This window comes from Macaca thibetana, chromosome 8, assembly GCF_024542745.1.
Source record: "Macaca thibetana thibetana isolate TM-01 chromosome 8, ASM2454274v1, whole genome shotgun sequence".
In the NCBI taxonomy this organism is placed as follows: domain Eukaryota; kingdom Metazoa; phylum Chordata; class Mammalia; order Primates; family Cercopithecidae; genus Macaca; species Macaca thibetana.
In genome coordinates this window covers 100,803,036-100,825,128 of record NC_065585.1, presented here as the reverse complement: position 1 = coordinate 100,825,128, position 22,093 = coordinate 100,803,036, and the positions used below count along the sequence as shown (strand labels likewise).

General features: G+C 45.0%; 1 protein-coding gene across 13 annotated transcripts in view; it reads right to left on the bottom strand.

Annotated features, from left to right (window-relative positions):
- The window catches only part of SLC20A2 (solute carrier family 20 member 2), a 126,981-nt gene that overhangs the window by 21,099 nt on the left and 83,789 nt on the right, over nt 1–22,093 (bottom strand). For all 13 annotated transcript variants that reach the window (XM_050800396.1, XM_050800400.1, XM_050800394.1 and 10 more), the window contains 3 exons: nt 8,226–8,342; nt 2,654–2,857; nt 226–814 (listed from right to left, as the gene is read on the bottom strand). In XM_050800396.1, coding sequence (XP_050656353.1) covers nt 226–814; nt 2,654–2,857; nt 8,226–8,342 — 910 coding nt within the window. The remainder of the gene's footprint in view (nt 1–225; nt 815–2,653; nt 2,858–8,225; nt 8,343–22,093) is intronic.

The window sequence follows — 22,093 nt, the reverse complement described above, 5'->3', positions numbered from 1 at the left end:
TCCCGGAGGCTCCTGCCCCGAGTCTACCTACCTTACTTTCCTGTTAACACTTCTCGCTGTCCTGCACGCAATGCTTACTTATGGATCTTTCCACCACCGCCTGTGCACCCCTACCCCGGGCAGGGGCTTCCATCGGTGCCGTTCACTGCTGGATCCCGGCACCCGCACAGCGCTGGCCCCTGGCGAAGCCTCAAGGACCGTTGTTGAATGAATGAACACACCCACCTCACGTCATTGCCGCCGTGAGCAAACGACCCGAAACAGGCGGTGAGGACTTGCAGGAAATGGAACAGGAGATGCACCTCGGGCGCGTCCTTCTCCTCCTTCTCCTCCTCCGCAGGGTCCTCTCGTGGCTGGTCAGGATCGGCCAGCTCTGAAGCCAGTTTCATCTCCACGCCACCCTCCTCCGCCTCGATCTCCGCCTCTGCCACCGCGTTGCAGTAGCTCGAGTAGCTGTCGTAGCGCAGTCTCTTCTTGGAGTAGGACACGGTGTCTCCCACCAGCTTCTCGCTGTCCTCTGGGGCCGATGAGTCCGCAGCTCGGAAGGTGGCGTGCACTGGCAGCCCGCAGATGGCTGCGGTGTAGCAGGTGTAACTGTTGTTACGGCGCAGCAGCCTGTAGTTGCTTTCCTGGGCCGGCTTCTCCTCGGGGCCCCTGTCGATGTGGATTTTGTGCAGCAGGTCTTTGTAGAGCCCCGAGTCTTTGTGCACGGTGTGGTACACATGACCGTCGCTCCTGGTATGGCCGTCGAAGCCGAAGGTGCCGTTGGAGACGGGCGATTTCACAGAGCCATGGGTCATGGACAGCGCCCTTCCTGAAAAGGGTTAGAGAAGGTCTCATTTTCCAGTCTTTTTTTTTTTTTTTTTTTTTGAGGCGGAGCCTCGCTCTGTCCTCAGGCTGGAGTACAATGGCGCCATCTCGGCTCACTGCAACCTTTGCCTCCAGGGTTCAAGCGATTCTCCTCCCTCGGCCTCCTGAGTAGCGGGGACAAGCGCGACACCATGCCCAGCTAACTTTTTTTTTGTATTTTTAGTAGAGACGGGGTTTCACCATGTTAGCCAGAATGGTCTCAAGTTCCTAACCTTGTGATCCGCCCGCTTGCCTTGGCCTCCCAAAGTGCTGGGATTACAGGTGTGAGACAACGTGCCCAGCCCCAGCCTTTCAAATATAAGCAAAGGAAACACTCCCTACTATTTCATGGCACTTATCTCCGGAAGGCTGGGGATGACTTATTAACATATACTTTCTTTTCTAAGTTGGCCATAAAGGACATGTAATATGGTTACCACTAAAAATAACAATAATAATAATAATAATAATAATAAACGTGGAAACATACAATAAAAGGGTAAAACTAAGAATGTGGTATTTTCAAAACATCTTAAGTTCTGCTAAAAAGTGTCTTCCAGAAATTACTATGGCACTTGGCGCTTGTTTTCTGTTTCTAGAAACCAACACAAGGAGAATGTTAAGAAACTCATCTTAGAAAAACTTCATACTTGAGACAAAACCCACTTCATGTAAGGTTGATATTCCAGGTACTTCTGTTTTGGTTTTGTTTTTAGAGACAGGGTCTCAGCTCTGCCACCCAGGCTGGAGTGCAGCGGTGCAATCATAGTTGCACACCAACTCCTGGACTCAAGTGATTCTCCCGCCTCAGCCTCCCAAGCATCTGGGATTACAGGTGTGCACCATCATCCCGGCTAATTTTTTAGGTGCATCTTAAAAGGTCAGTCATGACTGTCATAGGCAGTATCTGAGATGAGTCAGGCAAAATGAATTTGCCTTCTCTGGGCCACATCTGAGACTGCACCTATGGCAGGCAGGTGCCAGAACCCACCGGGGCTGGCTTTGGTGAAGCTGTGCTCCCCTGGTACTGCCACAAACATTGAGAGTCTAAAGGACACAGAATGGTCTGGATCTTTTCTTTTCTTTTTTTTTTTTGAGATGGAGTCTCACTCTGTTGCCCAGGCTGGAGTGCAATGGCGCAATCTCGGCTCACTGCAACCTCCGCCTCCCAGGTTCAAGCGATTCTCCTGCCTCAGCCTCCTGAGTAGCAGGGATTACAGGCGCCCACCACCGTGCCCAGCTACTTTTTGTATTTTTAGTAGAGATGGAGTTTTATAATGTTGGTCAGGCTGGTCTTGAACTCCTGACCTCAGGTGATCCACACACCTCGGCCTCCCAGTGTTGGGATGACAGGCGTGAGCCACCACCCAGCCAGTCTGGACATTTTCTAAGGTTTCTGTGATTTGATGGTGGGACCACCTCCTTGGTTACAAATTTAGCTTTCTCTTTGCATCTTCCATAGTAAGCTGGGTTAACCGATGTTCAGCAATTTGGTAACTCCTGGGGCATGGAGATCTGCATAAGTAGCTGAGTGGGTGCAGCACAGACATACAGTGTATGGCCCCAGCGCCTCCGGTGAGACTATAAACAGCTCTTGGAAGAAATCACAGGACAAGAGTGAGCCTGCTCTGCTGACTGGAATGGTTTCCTGAGGCCTCCCTAGCTTCTGGGTTTTCTCAAATTATAAAACCGAGGGATCCTTTTGTGCATTAAAACCAGATTGCCCACAGCCAGGCCCAGCTGGTCCTCCCCAGGGAACTTCTCTGTGCTGCCACGGAACCAAAGCTCTCCAGGCACATCTTACCGTATGCAGCCCGAGGGTGGCTGCCTGCAGAGGTGCCTTCTGAGGTCCCCGACGTCTCCCCTGCTGCTCCTGTGAGCGGGATGGTGCTGTCATCATTAGCCTTGGCACCTGGTAGCTCTTTAAATACTGGGGACTCTGCTTCCTGAACTTTACTGAGGCTTTCGTCAGATACTCGTGATAAAGCACCTTCTTTTTGTAATTTGCCTAAAAAAACAAAGTCATACCAAACATTCTGGAAGAGAATTCTTATTATTGAAACATGAATATTAAAAAGTGAATCTGTATCTTTATGCTTTAGCACTGATTTTGGAAAAAAACAAAAAAAGTTATAGCTAGATAGAAAAAATGAAGTCAAAACCAGGTATGGTGGCTCATACCTGTAATCCCAGCACTTTGGGAGGCCGAAGCAGGTGGATCACCAGGTCAGGAGTTTGAGACCAGCCTGGACAATATGGTCAAATCCTGTCTCCACTAAAAATATAAAAATTAGCCAGGCATGGTGGCGGGCGCCTGTAATTCCAGCTACTTGGGAGGCTGAGGCAGAGAATCTCTTAAACCCAGGTGGCAGAGTTTGCAGTGAGCCAGGATTGTGCCACTGCACTCCAGCCTGGGTGACAGAGCGAGACTCTGTCAAAAAAAAAAAAAAAAAGAAAAGAAATAGAAAAAGAAAGTCAAAAGTTCAATTAGTTACCTGGAAAACTCTAGCTAGAAAATTCAGCAATTGAGGAAAAGATGGAAATTTAGGGCCTGAGTTATCATATCCAAAAACAACAACAAAAAGGGTTAGTTCCGAATACCACAGTTCCCTCCAGTGCTAATGTTCTGTAAATCTATAGTCACCTAGACTGGCCTTCTGTTTCTTAAACCTCAGAATAAGAAACTTCAATTTCTGAAAAACTACCTTTTTCAGAAAGTCACATAAATAAATAATAAAATATGTGATTTTTTAGACTGGCTTTTTCTACTCAGCATAATGCCTTTGAAATCCATCCATGTTGTTACATGGATCAATAATGTGTTCCTTTTAATTGCTGAGTAGTATTCAAATGTTCAAAGGCACCACAATTTATTTATTCTGTGAATAATGTGGGTTTTTGGAGATTGCATATAAAGGTGCTATAAACATTCATGTGCAGATTTCTGTGTGAATTTAAGTTTTCATTTTGCTAGGGAAGTATCTAGGAGTGGTTAAGAGTATATTTATGGCAAGTATTAGCCATATAAGAAGTTGACAAACAGTTTCCCTGTACCATTTGACATTCTTACCAGCAATGTACAAGGTTCCAGTTGCTCTTCATTCTTGTAAATACTGACAGCATTTAATACTGTCAGTTTCTTTCTCTCTCTTTCTTTCTCTTTCTCTCTCTCTCTTTTTCTTTCTCTCTTTCTCTCTCTCTCTCTTTCTCGGAATTTTGATCTCGGCTCACTGCAAGCTCCATCCCCCGGGTTCATGCCATTCTCCTGCCTCAGCCTCCCCAGTAGCCGGGACTACAGGCGCCCGCCACCACGCCCGACTAATTTTTTTGTATTTTTAGTAGAGACGGGGTTTCACCACGTTAGCCAGGATGGTCTTGATTTCCTGACCTTGTGATCTGCCTGCCTTGGCCTCCCAAAGTGCTGGGATTATAGGTGTGAGCCACCGCACCCGGCCTTTACTGTCAGTATTTTTAAAAAGACGTTCAAGTAGGTGGTAGTAGTACCTCGCTGTGATGTGAATTTGTACTTCCCGATGACTAGTGATGTTGAGCACCTTTTCATGGACTCATCTGCTATCCATCTATCTTTTTTTTTTTGAGACGGAGTCTCGCTCTGTCACCAGGCTGGAGTGTAGTGGCGCAATCTTGGCTCACTGTAACCTCTGCCTCCCAGGTTCAAGCGATTCTCCTGCCTCAGCCTCCCAAGTAGCTGGGACTATAGGCGTCCGCCTCCACACCCGGCTAATTTTTGTATTTTTAGTAGAGACGGGATGTTGGCCAGGATGGTCTTGATCTCTTGACCTCCTGAACTGCCCGCCTCAGCCTCCCAAAGTGCTGAGATTACAGGCGTGAGCCACCGTGTCTGGTCCCATCTATCTTCTTTGGTGAAGTGTCTATTCAAATATTTTGCTTTTTTTTTTTTTTTTTGAGATGGAGTTTCACTCTTTTTGCCCAGGCTGGAGTGCACTGGAGTGCACTGGCATGATCTCGGCTCACTGCAACCTCCGCCTCCCAGGTTCAAGTGATTCCCCTGCCTCAGCCTCCTGAGTAGCTAGGATTAGAGGCGCCCGCCACCATATCCAATTAATTTTGTATATTTAGTAGAGATGGAGTTTCACCATGTTGGCCAGGCTTGTCTCAAAATCCTGACCTTGTGATCCGCCTGCTTCGGCCTCCCAAAGTGCTGGGATTACAGGCATGAGCCACCAAGCCCGGCCTATTTTGCTTTTTTTTTTGAGACAGAGTCTTGCTCTGTCACCAGGCTGGAGTGCTGTGGCGCGATCTGGGATCACCGCAACCTCTGATTCCCTGGTTCAAGCGATTCTCCTGGCTCAGTCTCCTGAATAGCTGGGATTACAGGCATGCACCACCACGCCCAGCTAATTTTTGTATTTTTAGTAGAGACGGGGTTTCACCATGTTGGCCAAGATGGTCTCGATCTCCTGACCTTGTGATCCGCCTGCCTCAGCCTCCCAAAGTGCTGGGATTACAGGTGTGTGCCACTGTGCCGGGCCTATTTTGCTCATTTTTTAATTGAGTTATTTGTTTTCTAAAATTTCTTTTTATTTTTTGAATGCAAGTCCTTTGTAGGTATGGGATTTGCAAACATTTTCTCCCATTCTATTCACAGTGCTTCTCACAGACCAGTAATTTCAAATTTTGATGATGTACAATTTATCAATTTGTCCTTTTTTCCCTTTTTTTTTTTGAGACGGAGTTTCGCTCTTGTTGCCCAGGGTGGAGTGCAATGGCATGATCTCGCCTCACTGTAACCTCCGCCTCCCGGGTTCAAGCAATTCTCCTGCCTCAGCCTCCCGAGTAACTGGGATTACAGGCATGAGCCACCACACTCAGCTAATTTTGTATTTTTAAGAGAGACAGGGTTTCTCCATGTTGGCCAGGCTGGTCTTGAACTCCTGACCTCAGGTGATCTGCCCGCCTTGGCCTCCCAAAGTTCTGGGATTACAGGCGTGAGCCACCGTGCCTGGCCCAACTTGTTCTTTTATAGAACATGTTTTTGGTGTCATATCTAAAATCTCTTTTCTTAACCCAAGGTCACAAAGTTTTCCCTTATATTTTTTTCCCCTAAAAGTCTTGTTTTTTTTTAAATTTTGTATTTAGATCTATGATGCACTTTAAGCTAATTTTTAAAATAAGGTTTACGTTAAGGTTCTTATTTTGGCATATGGATGTCAAGTGCTCCAAAACCATTTGTTGAAAAGACTGTCCTTTCTCCAGTGAACTGTTTCTGTACCCTTGTCTAAAACCCACTGGCCACATTAGTGTGGGTCTATTTCTAGACTCTATTCTTGTTCCATTCATCTATGTGTTTCTCTCTTCCCGAATTCCACACTGCTTTGTGGCTTCATAACAAGTACTGAAGTCAGGTTAATATGAATCCTCCAACTTTTTTCTTTTCCAAAATTGTTCCAGCTCATCTAGTTTCTTTGACTTACTACATGAACTTTAAAAGTGGCTTGTCTAAATCTACAAAATATCCTGCTGGGATTTCTATTTAAATCGTCTAAAGTCTAGAGATGAATCTGAGAAGAACTGGCATCTCTACTATACTGTCTTCCAATTCAGGAGCATGCTTTGTCTCATGTATTTTGGTCTTCTTCGAAATGTGAATCTCCAAATGCAGATATATCCATACTGAAATGTGACCCTATGGTACATGCTGAGACCAAATGTAAATACTTGTTTTTTGAGAGCTCTGTAAAAAGCATGTGGCTTCAAGGCTTGAAATTCAAATATGGGGAATTGGGAATAGGAAAACAGCCCTGACTGACTTCCTAAGCCATATTCTTCCTCTTCTTAAAAACTGTCTTTCCTTTTAATAACATGTGTTTTATTTTTATTGTTTTGTTTTATTATATATATGTTATAATTACTATAACTATAATAATACAATTATTATAGTACTATACAGTAGAGTACTATATTGTATATTATACTATAGTTATTATATAGTATAATAATTATATTATTCCACAGTATAATTATTACAGTACTATAATAATACAATTATTGTTATAGGTTTTATATATAAATATAATACAATGCATATATATATTTTTTTGAGATGGAGTTGCGCTGTGTCGCCCAGGCTGGAGTGCAGTGGCTCACTGCAACCTCCGCCTCCTGGTTCAAGCAATTCTCCTGTTTCAGCCTCCTGCGTAGCTGGGACTACAGGCACCTGCCACCAGGGCCTGGCTAATTTTTGTATTTTCAGTAGAGACAGGGATTTATTTATCTTGTTGGTCAGGCTGGTCTCGAACTCCTCACCTCAGGTGATCCACCCAACTTGGCCTCCCAAAGTGCTGGGATTATAGGTGTAAGCCACCATGCCCAGTCAAAACTGCATACAGTTTAAGCACCCAGGTGATGACCTGCTGCAAGTGGGCACACCCTAAAGCCCCTTCCCCGATGAAAACAAAGACATTTTATGTCCCTGATAAGTTCCTGAGCTGCCTTTTCCAACCCCCACCCATCCCAGGCGATCAGTGCTTTCTGTTGCTACAGAAAAATTTTCCGTATTCTTAAATTTAATGGAAAGATCCATAAAACTTTTAAATGAAAATTTATGGAAATGCTATGAAAAATGCCAGCATGCAGAATAGCTACTCTTCTGGATCATGGGCTTCTGCTCGGTATCACGGCTGTGGGATGCCTTCCGATGTAGGGTCCCCAGCAGTTCATTCTCTCCATTGCTGCGTGGTCGTCCATCCCATGAATTTACTCAATTTGGTTACCCATTTGCCTGCTGACCAACACATGGGTTGTTTCCACTTTGGGCTTTTATGACGAAAAGATTTGTGTACAAGTTTTTTTATGAACACATGTTTTCATTTCTTTGGATAAATAGCTAGGAGTGAAATTACTGGCCCACATGGTAAGTGTAAGGTTAACTTTATAAAGAAACTGCAAACCTAACTTCCAAAGTGGTTGCACCATTTTACATTGCAGCATAAACCTGGGAGAGTTCCAATTATTTCACTTCTTCACCTACATACGGAATGGCGAGAACTTTTTACTCTTAGCCATTCATGTGGGTGGGAAACAAAATCTCCTTGTGGTGTTAATTTGCATTTCTATGAAGGCTAATGTTTTTCCACAGGCTGGCAGAACTGGACTACACGGTTAACTTTCAGTTACTCATGGCAACTGGGACCTTACTGCCCACCTGGGTTACAACTTATCAAGAAAACATCTGAGCCAGAAAGCACTCAGGAACCGAGTGACAGAGGATGGGGTATGTTCGGGAGTCACCCACACTTCCTCTTCCTCCATAAGTAAGGATCATGGCGTATTACATGTGAGGTTTTGGAAATCAGGAGAATTTCTGTAAATCAGAAGAATCAAAAAGCCCATACCTGTTATTTTCCTCCGCATCCACGGACATACGAAGAGCCACACAAAGAAAGCGAACAGGAGGGCGACACCAAAGGAAATGAGGGCTATGGCCCACATGGGGAGAACCAGGCCGAGCACTGGGAAGGAAAATGAGAAGCAGTGTCATTACGGGAAACTTCTACAAGGTTAGGCCTCAGGGCAGTGGAGTTCCCACTCCCCAAATCGAGAATGAATCGCCTGGATTTTGTAGTAAATAAAACTCTCAACCAAAAAAACATGCTGTACTTTTTGGAGTAGAAAGCTGTATGTTCAAGACATCCTATATCTTGCGAATATGTGCTTAAACTAGTTAGTAAGCTAATTATTAAAATTTTACCAACTGGGGTCTGGGTGCTGTAATCCCAGCACTTTGGGAGGCCAAAGTGGGAGGATCACCTGAGGTCAGGAGTTCGAGATCAGCCTGGCCAATATGGTAAAACCCTGTCTCTACAAAAATTCAAAAATTAGCTGGGCACGATGGCGCATGCCTGTAATCCCAGCTACTTGGGAGGCTGAGGCAGAAGAATCATTTGAACCCAGGAGGGGGAGGTTGCTGTGAGCCAAGATTGCACCACTGCACTCTAGCCTGGGCAACGGAGTGAGACTGCATCTCAAAACAAATAAATAAATAAAATAAAAATAAATAAATAAATAAAATTTTAACAACTGGGCACAAACAGCATATTTAAGTTGGGATGAAATCCATTTACATATTATTTCGATATCTAAATGGCTGCACGCACAAATGCGGCTGAGAGGGGAGTCAGCTGAGGTCGGGCATGATGGCTCACACCTGTAATCCCAGCACTCCGGAAGGCTGTGGTAGGGGGATCACCTGAGGTCAGGAGTTCGAGACCAGCCTGACCAACACGGTGAAACCCCATCTCTACTAAAAATATGAAAAATTAGCCGGGTGCAGTGGCAGGCGCCTGTAATCACAGCTACTCAGGAGGCTGAGGCAGGAAAATCGCTTGAACCTGTGAGGCGGAGGTTGCAGTGAACCGAGATCGTGCCATTGCACTCTAGTCTGGGCAACAAGAGTAAAACTCTGTCTCAAAAAAAAAGAAAGAAGAAAAAAGAAAGGAGTCAGCTGTCTTCCATCCTGATGCCCACCCCAGCCCAGCCCACCTGTGGCAGGAAGCTGCTGTCTGGACACTGCCTGGCTCCCACAACTGAGGCCTCTCCTAGTTCCTCAGCAGCCAGCAGCCCTACTTTAAACAGACATGTGCCCTAGCCACATACACAGAACTTCTTTGAAATCAGTTGAGAAATAAAAGGATTTTTGTTGTTGTTTGTTTATTTTTATTTTTAAGAGACAAGGTCTTGCGATGTTGCCCAGGCTGGTCTCAAACTCCTAGCCTCATGGGATGTTCCTGCTTTGGCCTCCCAAAGAGCTGGGATTACAGGCGTGAGCCACCTGGCCCAAGGAATAAGAGTTTTTTAAAAGGACATTAACCTCAAATTTAACTCTTCTTTGAAGCATCAACTTATGGAATTACAGTGCAGAAAAACTTCACTCAAATCCCATAATGCACACTTAGCAATAATAACATTAGTCAATCCAAGGGTGGACGTGCACATGGTATGAAAACGTCATCTTTTCATAGCACTGTCATATCTCCAGCACTCATCACCCTGAATTTTGTCCATCTGCTGTCAATGGTGACAATAGGCACATTCACACACATATATGCACAAGTTAAACACTCATGCTCGTATATAAACTCACTGAAAGATGTGCAAGAATACTCACCACAGCATTATTTGTAATAGCAAGAATTTGTAGAACAACTAATATATGCACCATTATGAAAATGTGAAATAATTATTGTAGACAGTCTTAAGAATTAGGTAGGTCTGTATGTACTGATAAGGAAAGAGGCCCAAGATCCAATGAGTAATGCTGGCTAGTTGTATGATATACACATAGCATCATGCAATTTATGTTTGAAAAATAAAACATCCACCTTTCCACATTCCTGCCATATCTGTGAATTTACAGAAAAGGTTCTGGGAAGATACAGTGGTTTCCAATTTCTTTATGGAGAGATGGGAGACTGGAGTGGAAATTTCACTTTTTATTACATATACTTTTATAGTGGTAACTTAAAAAATATATACAACAAGATAAGGATCTGCGAGAATTTACTAAAAAAAAGTAAAAAACAAAATATAAAAAAGAAAAAGAAATAAAAATATATATACAGTAAGAATGTCACTTTTGTAAATTGTTAAAAAATTTAATTCAAAGGGGTTAACTATTTAACACTTTGCTCTTAAATAAATTTGCAGTCTTTGTTATATTGTTAACCATTTTATACATACAAAGCAGCACAAAGTTACTCAACTGAAGTACTATTAGGCTGGGCAGGGTGCCTCATGCCTGTAATCCCAGCACTTTGGGAGGCTGAGGTGAGAGGATCACTTGAAGCCAGGAGTTCAAGACCATCCTGAGCAACATAGTGACACCCTGTCTCTACAAAATAAAAATAAAAAGATTAGCTGGGAGTAGTGGTGCATGCCTGTAGTCCCAACTACTTGGGAGGCTAAGGTGGGAGGATTTATTGAGCCCTGGAGTTTGAGGCTGCAGTGAGCTATGATAGTGCCATGGAACTCCAGCCTGGGCAACAGAGTGAGATCCTGCCTCAACAAAACAAAACAAAACAAAACAAACACACACACACACACACACACACACACACAGAAAAACATACTATTAAACATTTGGGCTGGGCGCGGTGGGTCACACCTGTAATCCCAGCACTTTGGGAGGCCGAGGTGGGTGGATCATGAGGTCAGGAGATCAAGACCATCCTGGCTAACACGGTGAAACCCCGTCTCTACTAAAAATACAAAAAAATTAACTGGGCATGGTGGCAGGCACCTGTAGTCCCAGCTACTCAGGAGGCTGAGGCAGGAGAATGGCGTGAACTCAGGGGGCGGAGTTGCAGTGAGCCGAGATCACACCACTGCACTCCAGCCTGGGCAACAGAGCAAGATACTGTCTCAGAAGAAAAAAAAAAAATTTTTTTTTATAATTGTAAGAGGTTGTATTAATAGAATAGGTAGTTAATACTATATATAGTCAGAATTAATGTATATAAGTATTAAAAACAAAAATCCAGAATCACCTAGTTCAGTGATAGCGAAGGTCACTGGGGGAGGACAGACACTTAACTGCTCGGCTCCCAACCCCCTGACTACATTGGAGGGCTATGGACTTGGCCCTGTCACGCGGCTGCACTGACACCCAGTAGGCCCCATCCAACGCAGGCTCTGCGCCTGCACCCAAAGCTGAGAGCCGCTTGTGTGACCCCTCGGCTGGTTGCACTGGGCTGTGTCTGGGGCCAAGGCTTCCCAGCGTCTGCTGTCCAGCTTCACGTAGGGGTTCATACACGTGGCAAAGGATTGCACCAAAGCTGGTTCCTGCCAACTCGAATGGTACCTGCTCTTTACCAACCTCAAACTAACAACTGACACCAACACCAATCTCCCACACGGCTTCAAAGCATGGTTCCTGAAGAGGTTTTGCTGCTGCTTCTCTGGTTTTGCTGATGATAAAATTGCTAATTGTGCTACTTTGGCTTAGTGCTACCGTGCCAAACTGATCTACGAGAGGCAAACCCTTCAGACCACAGGGAGAGAGAAGCAATCTGAAATACATATTTCAAAAATGAGTGAACACTGTGGCCATCAGGTCCTATTTTTACCATTCATGCTGAGCCGGGCCCGGAACAGAAGTCAAGAAGGGTTACTTGATGGGCTCCTTCTAGGACCACACCAGGCTCCCAGCAGGGTCACATGGGGTCCCAGATAGTGTCAGGACCAACACCAAAAGGGTGAACCTGAGGTCGGGGGCAAGACTTCTCACCCTGTGCTTAGACTTAAGATAGTATCACCTGCCCTTTGCACCTTTGCCGTCACACCTGCCTCTACCACTGATGTGGCCTGGGAAATAGCCAGAAAACTCGAAAATCACCTCCCAGTCATGAGAAACTGGCAGAGGAAGCAGGAGAGAAACACATCACCCAGGGGGAGTGGTGGGGAAACAGAGTAACACGTCATGGAGGAGGAAGAAGAGAGAAGGAACTTGGGAAAACAGGGGAAGCTGTTCACAGTAGTGAGAAGGGGAGCACAATGCGGACAGGATCTTACTGAAGTATTCCAGCAGTTTGGTGATTTAGCAGAGAATCAGACGAGCACAAGGATTTACGTTTAAGGCCTGCATGTGAAAAACGTAAACTGACAATTACCTGTGTTACACAGCTCCAAATTGTACTAAGTATATAAAATCCAGTTTTGTGGATAAAAAACAATTCAATACAAAGATTCAGCACAGGACAGCACCTGAATCAATGCACACCCAAGGCAAACGGTTTTTCTCCTAAAAAGTCAAGACTGGCTTCTACACAACAACGTTTTTGACTAAAATACTTTCTATTAAATTGTCTTTCTGGTACGGATCTCAAATTGTTTCCAAACAATCATGCCTTCAGCAGGCAGTAAGACACGGCTGTCATTTCCCCCTGCGGATGGACATAGTGGGGCACAGCCTCAGTGGCTCATGTTCACTCAGCCAAAAGTGGCTGCCAGGAACCAGCACTGGGAGCTCTGGGTCTCCATTCTTGGCTCTAGCCACTAAATGGCCTTTCATGTCAAGCGCCTTTCATTTGCGGAGCAGCAAAGATACGATGAATAGTGATTTAGCTCTAACCTCAAGCATCTTTACAATTCTATTCCACATTCCCAAAAGATAAGATGAATATTCAAGCCATTTAGGGAGAAGTACATAGAACTTTTTATACAAGCTCAGTCTCCATTGTTATTGCCTTGTACTTCTTGTTTTTCACATCTAACACTCATGACTAAGGATCTATAAACAAATAAAACTTATATGGGACCGATAAGGCTTTAGTCCATATCAGTTTCCTTATACCATGACCCATCATCTCCTCCCTACAACCTTCCTTCTCAGTGACTCAATGCACAGATTCTCTGTCTTCATTATATAAATAATCTATGCTTAGCGTAAAAATATCAGCAGTACCTACAGAAGTGTATGACGGACAAATATGAACCTTCCTCATCATCCTCCCCTCTTCAACTTATTTCCCAGGGAGACAGTAAGAACTATTTGGTGTGTATCTTTCCAGGCATTTTCTAGGTAGGCACGGACACCATGTCGAATATTTATTTTTCTCTTTTCCTTTTATTAAACAGAAGCAGAATCCCACTATAAACTATTCTATGCTTTTGTCATATAACAATATACTATGAATATCTTCTCACAGTAAACATTCACACAGAGATTATCTCCTTTGCAGAACTGCTCTAATATCTTGCCTTATAAACTGAGCTTTGTCTTTTGCTCTAGATAGATCAAGATGTTCAAAGCATTAGAGGGGCTACCTATGTAACAGGAATCCTGAAACAACTTAGTTGAGAAAATAAAATTTTAAAAATGTGATTTCCTAATTTGCTCTATAAAAAAAAAAAAAAAAATATATATATATATAGAGAGAGAGAGACAGAGAGAGAGAGAGACAGAGAGATAGCAGATGGTATCAAGTTTCTTTTTGTGTTTTGTTTTTGAGACAGAGTCTTACTCTATTGCCCAGGCTGGAGTACAGTGGTGCCATCTCGGCTCACTGCAACCTCCACCTCCCAGGTTCAAGTGATTCTCTTGCCTCAGCCTCCCAAGTAGCTGGGATTACAGGCACATGCCACTATGCCAAGCTAATTTTTGTATTTTTAGTAGAGATGGGGTTTTGCCATATTGGCCAACCTGGTCTCGAACTCCTGACCTCAGATGATCCACCCACCTCAGCCTCCCAAAAGTGCTGGGATTACAGGTGTGAGCCCCTGCGCCCGGCCCTTTTTTTTTTTTTTTTTTTTTTTTTGAGATGGAGTCTCACTCTGTTGCCCAGGCTGGAATGCAGTGGCTCAATCTCCATTCACTGCAGCCTCCACCTCCCAGGTTCAAGCAATTCTCCCGCCTCAGCCTCCCAAGTAGCTGGGATTACAGGAACTCACCACCACACCCAGCTAATTTTGTATTTTTAGTAGAGACGGGGTTTCTCCATATTGGCTAAGCTGGTCTCTAACTCCTGACTTCAGGTGATCTGCCTGCCTCTGCCTCCCACAAGTGCTGGGATTACAGGTGTGAGCCACTGAGCCTGGCTGGTACCAACTTTTTCAAACCAGGGTACATTTGCAATAATTTTGAAAATGAGGTGAATTTAAATGACCTTGTTTTGAATCCAGCTCTTGGTAATAACTGGAGACTCTTCTCACCCCAGGGCTTCCCCAATCCAAGACTAGGAATCACTGTAATGGCAATTTCTGGCTTCTCCACAACCTGCACTTCACAATCACAGCATGGAAGAAAGAGGCCCTCTGAGTGCAGGGCTCCTTCTCACAAAGCCAACTGGGGGCCTGAGAGGTTTCTGATGTCCTGGTTTCCTAGAAACTGGATCAGAAGCAGCTGCAACTGGAGGAGAAACAGGGGGAGGAGGAAGAGATGGAAGAAGAGGAGGAGGAGGAAGATGAGAAGGAAGAGGAGAAACCAGAGGAGGGGGATGAGGAGAAGAAAGAGGGGGCAAAGAGGGAGGAGAAACAGGAAGAAGAGGAGGAGGACAGGGAAGAGAAGAGATGGAGGAGAAGGAAGAAATAAGGAGGAGGAGGAAGAGATGGAGAAGGAGGAAGAGATGGAGAAGGAGGAAGAGATGGAGAAGGAGGAAGAGATGGAAGAGGACAAGATGAAGAGGAGAAGGAGGAAGAGATAGAGGAGGAGGAAGAGGAAGAGATGAAAAAGGAGGAAGATGGAGGAGGAAGAGGAAGAGATGAAGAGGAGGAGTAAGAGATGGAGGAGGAGGAGGAAGAGATGGAGGAGGAAGAGATGGAGATAGAGGAGAAGGAGGAGGAAGAGATGGAAGAGGAGGAAGAGATGAAGTGAAGGAGGAAGAGATAGAGGAGGAGGAAGAGATGAAACAGGAAGAGATGGAGAAGGAGGAGGAAGAAATGGAGGAGGAGGAAGAAATGGAGGAGGAGGAAGAGATAGAAGGAGGAAGAAATGGAGGAGGAAGAGATAAAGAGGAGAAGGAGGAAGAGATAAGAGGAGGAGGAAGAAGAGATGAAGAGAGAAAGAGGAGGAGGAAGAGATGAAGAGAACGAGGAAGAGATAGAGGAGGAGGAAGAAGTGATAAAGAGGAAGAGGAGGAGGAAGAGATGAAGAGGAGGAGAAAGAAGAGATGGAGGAGGAGGAAGAGATGAAGAGGAGGAGGAGAGGGAAGAGATAAAGAGGAGGAGACAGAGATGGAAGAGCAGAAGGAGGAAAAGATGGAGGAGGGGGAGGAAGAGATGAAGAGGAAGAAGAGATGAAGAAGAGGAGTGGGAGGAGGAGGAGGGGAAGGAGGAGGAGGGGGAGGAGATGGGGGAGGAAGAGGATGGGGAGGAAGCCGCAGAGGCAGGGGCAGGCATGTCTCAGGTACAGACATGCTCTGGGGAAGTCAGGAACCAGGTCTGGTTAAGTTGGGAATTCCTTTGCTGGTGGAAAAGAGTGAGCAAAGGTTGGGTTAGGGTTAGAACTTTTGGGAGTACCCATTACATTAGAACAGTAATGAGGAAGTCATGTTTCTGCTAAGAGACGTGCCTAGAGCAACGGTTCTCAAACTGTAACGTGCTTCCAAATCATTGAGGCTTCCCTATGAAACCACAGGGCACTGGGCTGCATTCAGTGGGTTCAGGGCTGGGCCTCAGAATCTGCATTTTGACAAGTTCCTGCATGCTGTTGCTGGCTAGGGACCACACATTGCCTTAGAAGGTGCTTTACCAGAGGCTTAACTGGGTGACCTGCTTTGACTGTTCAAAGGGGCGTGCCATGAACTTTAGCATTCACTGTTTAAACACTGAACAAAACCAGGCCCCACACAACTGAAGACTTTTTCATTAAAAATGAAGCTTAGGCTTGTATCTAATCCAAGTAAGCATTTTATTTCCTAAAGTTATTTTTTAGTCCTTGCAAGTCATTTTTTAAGAACAAAAAGGCAAAGACAATTTTTTAAAAGTGCGAACTTAGTCTCTGAAGTGTAAGAATGACTTTTGAGAAAAGTCATGTCAAATGTAACACAAATCAAACTAAGTAACCCTAAGAAATAATCAACTTCACAATAACTAAGAGTAGAGAAGCAGAGGAAATCAAAACAAAACACCAAAACCACGAACCAGGACACCACGGCTATTGATGACACAGCTGGACTCGCAGAGATACCCCACATGAGGAAACAGTATGTAATGAAAGTCTACATTGAAGGGCAAAAGACCTTCAAGGCTTACATAAAAATAAGATTTTGACTCACTCACTGGACATTCTAGAAACATTCCCCAGGAATCAAAATATTAGCAAAGTCCTTTTTTGACTCATTGGAGGAACAAAATGGTGGGACCTTCAGAGCCATGACCTTCTTCTCCTCTAGGCAAGCCCCTTGAAAAACTTCCAGTAAGAATTCTTTCATACAAAGATGTGCGGAAAAACAGAAAGACAGGATGACTCAGGAATTTCTGGCAAGTTAAGGCCAAAAGACTGGGTTAGGTTAATTATGACTGAGGGTAACAAAATAGCCTCCAACAGGCACGGTTGGCCTTCTCCGTTCGTGGTTCAGCAGATACTGCCGGCCAACTTAAGGGACTTGAATATACATGGATTTTGGTATCTTTATTTATTTATTTATTTTGAGACGGAGTCTCCCAGGCTGGAGTGCAGTGGTGTGATCTCAGCTCACTGCAAGCTCCGCCTCCTGGGTTCATGCAATTCTCCTGCCTCAGCCTCCCAAGTAGCTGGGACTACAGGCGCCTGCCACCTCGCCCGGCTAGTTTTTTGTATTTTTAGTAGAGACGGGGTTTCACCATGTTAGCAAGGATGGTCTCGATCTCCTGACCTCGTGATCCACCCGCCTTGGTCTCCCAAAGTGCTGGGATTACAGGCGTGAGCCACCATGCCCAGCTGGATTTTGGTATCTGTGGAGGTCCTAGGGCCAATCTCCAAGGAGAGGGCGGGACAATGACTGTATGAAGCACTGATGATGTGCTGGGCCCTGTGCCAGGTACCCTGCCTCCATTATCTCAGGGGTATAGTGTCCCTTGATTGGAGGTGCCACTCCTGGCCTTACTTTATAATCAGGAATAAGACTTAGGGAGCGGAGGGATGTCACATTCCTGACAGAACAGTCACCCAACTACAGAACCTAACGCTAACTTTAGGACTGGGAATACTGCTTGTGCTTCGAGGGAATAATGAACTTCAAGATCCTTATAAAGACTTTTTTTTTTTTGAGACAGGGCCTCGCTCTGTCCTCTGGCTTGAGTGCAGGACCACAATCATAGTTCATGACAGCCTTTACTCCCTTATACAGATTTTACAATTTTTATTATTATTCTTGTTATTTTTGTAGAGATGGGGTCTTGCTATGTTGCCAAGGCTGGTCTTGAACACCTGGCCTCAAGTGATGCTCCCTCTTCAGCCTTCTTAAGTGCTGGAATTACAGGTGTTAACCACCATGACCAGCCCAGATTTTTTATATTCCTAATTAAGAAGGTGGCTGCTGCTTCACACTAACTAGTATATTAAATATATACAAAAATAGCTGGGCATGGTGACTCACGCCTATAATCCCAGCACTTTGGGAGGCCGAGATGGGCGGATCACCTGAGGTTAGGGGTTTGAGACTAGCTTGGCCAACATGGTGAAACCCTGTCTCTACTAAAAATACAAAAAGTAGCCAGGTGTGGTGGCGTGCATCTATAGTCCCAGCTACTTGGGAGGCTGAGGCAGGAGAATCCCTGAACCCAGGAGACAGAGCTTGCAGTGAGGTGAGATCGCACCACTGCACTCCAGCCTGGGAGACAGAGCAAGACTCTGTCTTAAAAAAAAAATAATAATTATATATATATATATAGAGAGAGAGAGAGAGAGAGAGACAGAGAGAGAGAGAAGGGGGGGAGAGAGAGAGAGAGCGAGAGTGAGTGAGAGACAGCGTGTGCCAGGTTCCCAAATATACCAGAAGACATTTTAAAGAGAGTTAAGAGAAGAGAGAGAATTTGTTAAGGTCGGGCGCAGTGGCTCACAGCTCTAATCCCAGTACTTTGGGAGGCCGAGGTGGGCGGATCACGAGGTCAGGAGTTCGAGACCATCCTGGCTAACACGGTGAAACCCCATCTCTACTAAAAATACAAAAAATTAGCCGGGCGTGGTGGCGGACGCCTGTAGTCCCAGCTACTCGGGAGGCTGAGGCAGGAGAATGGCATGAACCCAGGAGGCGGAGCTTGCAGTGAGCCAAGATTGCACCACTGCACTCCAGCCTGGGTGACAGAGCGACACTCTGTCCCAAAAAAAAAAAAAGAATTTGTTAAGGTTGATGCAATTTTTATGGTCATTAACTGCAACATTACATACCAGGTATTATACATGGTGTTTTAAACTACCTCCTGTATCTGTATAATGTCACATCTAAGACCCCAGGGCTCAGGACTGGAGGTGTGGTTCAAATTCTGGTTCTGCATCCTACTAGTTACAGGACCTTGGGTACTCAGCATTGCCCTGCCTCAGTTTCCCACCTATAAAATGAGGTTATTTGTATTGCCAATCACCAAGAGTAGCTGGGAGGACTAAAAGGATTAATCCACATAAAGCTCAGTTCAATACACTTACATTATTTATTTCTCACAACAACCCTATGAAGTATTTATATTAGTATTTATATTATTTTTAGAGTCTCATTCATCACAGTTTAATTTTCCCTAAGATAATTTACTCTCCCAGTAATGATATTTTTAGCGAATGTGCCAACTGCAGCCAAAAGATGGGGAAAAGAAGAGATGAAAAAAAAGGCCATGTATAGAAAAAGTCAGACTTTTATTAAAAATCATAATTGTCTTCTTCTGACAGTTGGGAGAAACAGGAAGCAAGAAGAATAGAGGGTGGAAAAAATAAAACACAGAAATGAAAAAACCCCATCCATATCAATGCCAATTCCCATGTTCAGGACTTGGCACCACAGAAGGTGTCCTCAGCTTTCACTGGCTCAGTCTCTTAAGTCAACAACCTGGGAGGTGTCTGGTGATTGCAGGAGGCTTTGCTTTCTGTTCAGCTAATTTGAGCTCTAAGAGCCCATATAAAATAAGAACAAGGGGCCAGGCACGATGGCTCACGTCTGTAATCCCGCTTTGAGGGGCCGAGGCAGGCGGATCACGAGGTCAGGAGTTCGAGACCAGCCTGGCCAACGCAGTAAAATCCCATCTCTACTAAAAATGCAAAAAATTAGCCAGGTGTGGTGGCAGGTGCCTGTAATCCCAGCTACTTGGGAGGCTGAAGCAAGAGAATCGCTTGAACCCGGGAGGCAGAGGTTGCAGTGAGCTGAGATTGCGCCATTGCACTTCAGCCTGGGCGACAGTGCAAGAGTTCATCTCAAAAAAAAAAAAACAAAACAAGGACTAAGATATCTCCCCCTATAGAGTTCACTTCCAACCCAGCGCTCCAGGCCTTCCAAGTGCCTGGCACTGAGATGTCTGAGGGATTCACACGCTAGGTGGTGCACTTAACTCTGGCTCCATGGTTTAGAACGGGGCTTTTCTTTGTCACTCACTTAAAAGAAATTGTTTTGTTTTGTTTTGTTTTTGAGATGGAGTCTTGCTTTGTCGACGAGGCTGGAGTGCAGTGGCGGGATCTCGGCTCACTGCAATCTCCACCTCCCAGGTTCAAGTGATTCTCCTGCCTCAGCCTCCCAGGTAGCCGGGACTCCAGGCGCCCGCCACCATGCCCAGCTAATTTTTGTATTTTTACTAGAGACGGGGTTTCACCATGTTGGCCACATTGCTTTAGAAATCTTGACCTCGTTCAAGAGGTCCACCTTTCTCAGCCTCCCAAACAGCAGGGATTACAGGCACAAGTCACTGCGCCCAGCCTCCTCACTTACAAGTTGATGGGTGCAGCACACCAACATGGCACAAGTATACATATGTAACAAACCTGCACGTTGTGCACATGTACCCTAGAACTTAAAGTACAATAAAAAAAAATTAAAAAAAAATTTATCCTGGGGCCCACGCTTCAAAAAGCTGTGACACACTTCCCAGTCCATGAATTATCAAACCTAAACGGGCAGCAGGTTGCTGTTACCTGTGACTGGGATTTCACCTTCCTCTTGCTCTCCTCATCCCTCCAACCTTTGCTTCCTGCTTTCCTAGAACCCAAAGCAGCTCTGGCGCTCCCCCTTCCCTCATCCTCAAATCACCCAAAGTCTGGAAGCCCCACAGAGAGTATTTAAACCTTTTTTTTTTGAGACAGAGTCTCGCTCTGTCACCCAGGCTGGAGTGCAGTGGTGCAATCTTGGCTCACTGCAACCTCCACCTCCCGGGTTCAAGCAATTCTCCTGCCTCAGCCTCTCAAGTAGCTGGGACTACAGGTGCGCACCATCACGCCCAGCTAGTTTTTGTATTTTTAGTAGGTATGGAGTTTCACCATGTTGGCCAGGATGGTCTTGATCTCTTGACCTTGTGATCCACACACCTCGGCCTCCCAAAGTGTTGAGATTACAGGTGTGAGCCACTATGCCCAGTTGAGTATTTAAGCCTTTACAATCAATGTTCTGAATGCTGCACAAATGTCACAGTAAAAGGTTATATAATGTTAGAATCATTTAGAAATAATTTATTTGCAGTACTGAAATATACAAAATATAATTAGATATGTGTAATAAAATCTGAGGAACATTACATTGAGAAGTCCTAGTTTGAGAAAGTAATAAGGATTTCCACTATTTTGGAAGAGGCCACTTTTCAATTACGATAAGACATGTCAGTTAGCAGAAATTTCATCTTTAAAACACAGAGAGGGAGGCTTTTCTGTCAAATATGGCCAATAACCGAATCTTCATCTATAAAGGACATTAACAAGATGAAAACTAGCACAAATTAACCCATCTATTGTCACCACAGATCCCACAATCTGGCTGTAGGAGGCGCATCTCACAAATAGAACAGGGATATTCTCTAGCAAACACGTACAGAAATACTTAACAGAATGCTAGCAGCTCATCAGTGCTGAAATGGGTGCAAATAAGAATACCATACATAAGTTTATTCCTTTTCCTATTCAAGGTCTAAAAGAAAAGAACTAGGCCAGGTGCAGTATGGCTCACACCTGTAATCCCAGCACTTTGGGAAGCTGAGGCAGGAGGATTACTTGAGGCCAGGAGTTCGATGCCAGCCTGGGCAATATAGAGTCCCCATCTCTACAAAAAATACAAAATTAGCTGGGCATGGTGGTGCACACCTGTGGTCCCGGCTACTCAGGGAGCTGAGGTGGGAGGATTGCTTCAGCCCATGAGGTTGAACCTGCCGTGGGCTATGATTGCACCACTGCACTCCAGCCTGAACAATACAGAAAAAAAAAAAAAAAATCCGGGCACAGTGGCTCATGTCTGAAATCCCAGCACTTTGGGAGGCCAAGGTGGGTGGATCACGAGGTCAGGAGATCGAGACCATCCTGGCTAACATGGTGAAATCCTGTCTCTACTAAAAGTACAAAAAATTAGCCGGCGTGGTGGCGGGCGCCTGTAGTCCCAGCTGCTTGGGAGGCTGAGGCAGGAGAATGGTGTGAACCTGGGAGGTGAAGGTTGCAGTGAGCCGAGATCGTGCCACTGCACTCCAGCCTGGGTGACAGAGCGAGACTCCATCTCAAAATAAATAAATAAATAAATAAAAATAAATAAATAATGTTTAACCCCCTCCACAAAAACCCTCTGAACCTTTATACAAAAAACAAAAGCGGCTGGGCACAGTGGCTCACGCCTGT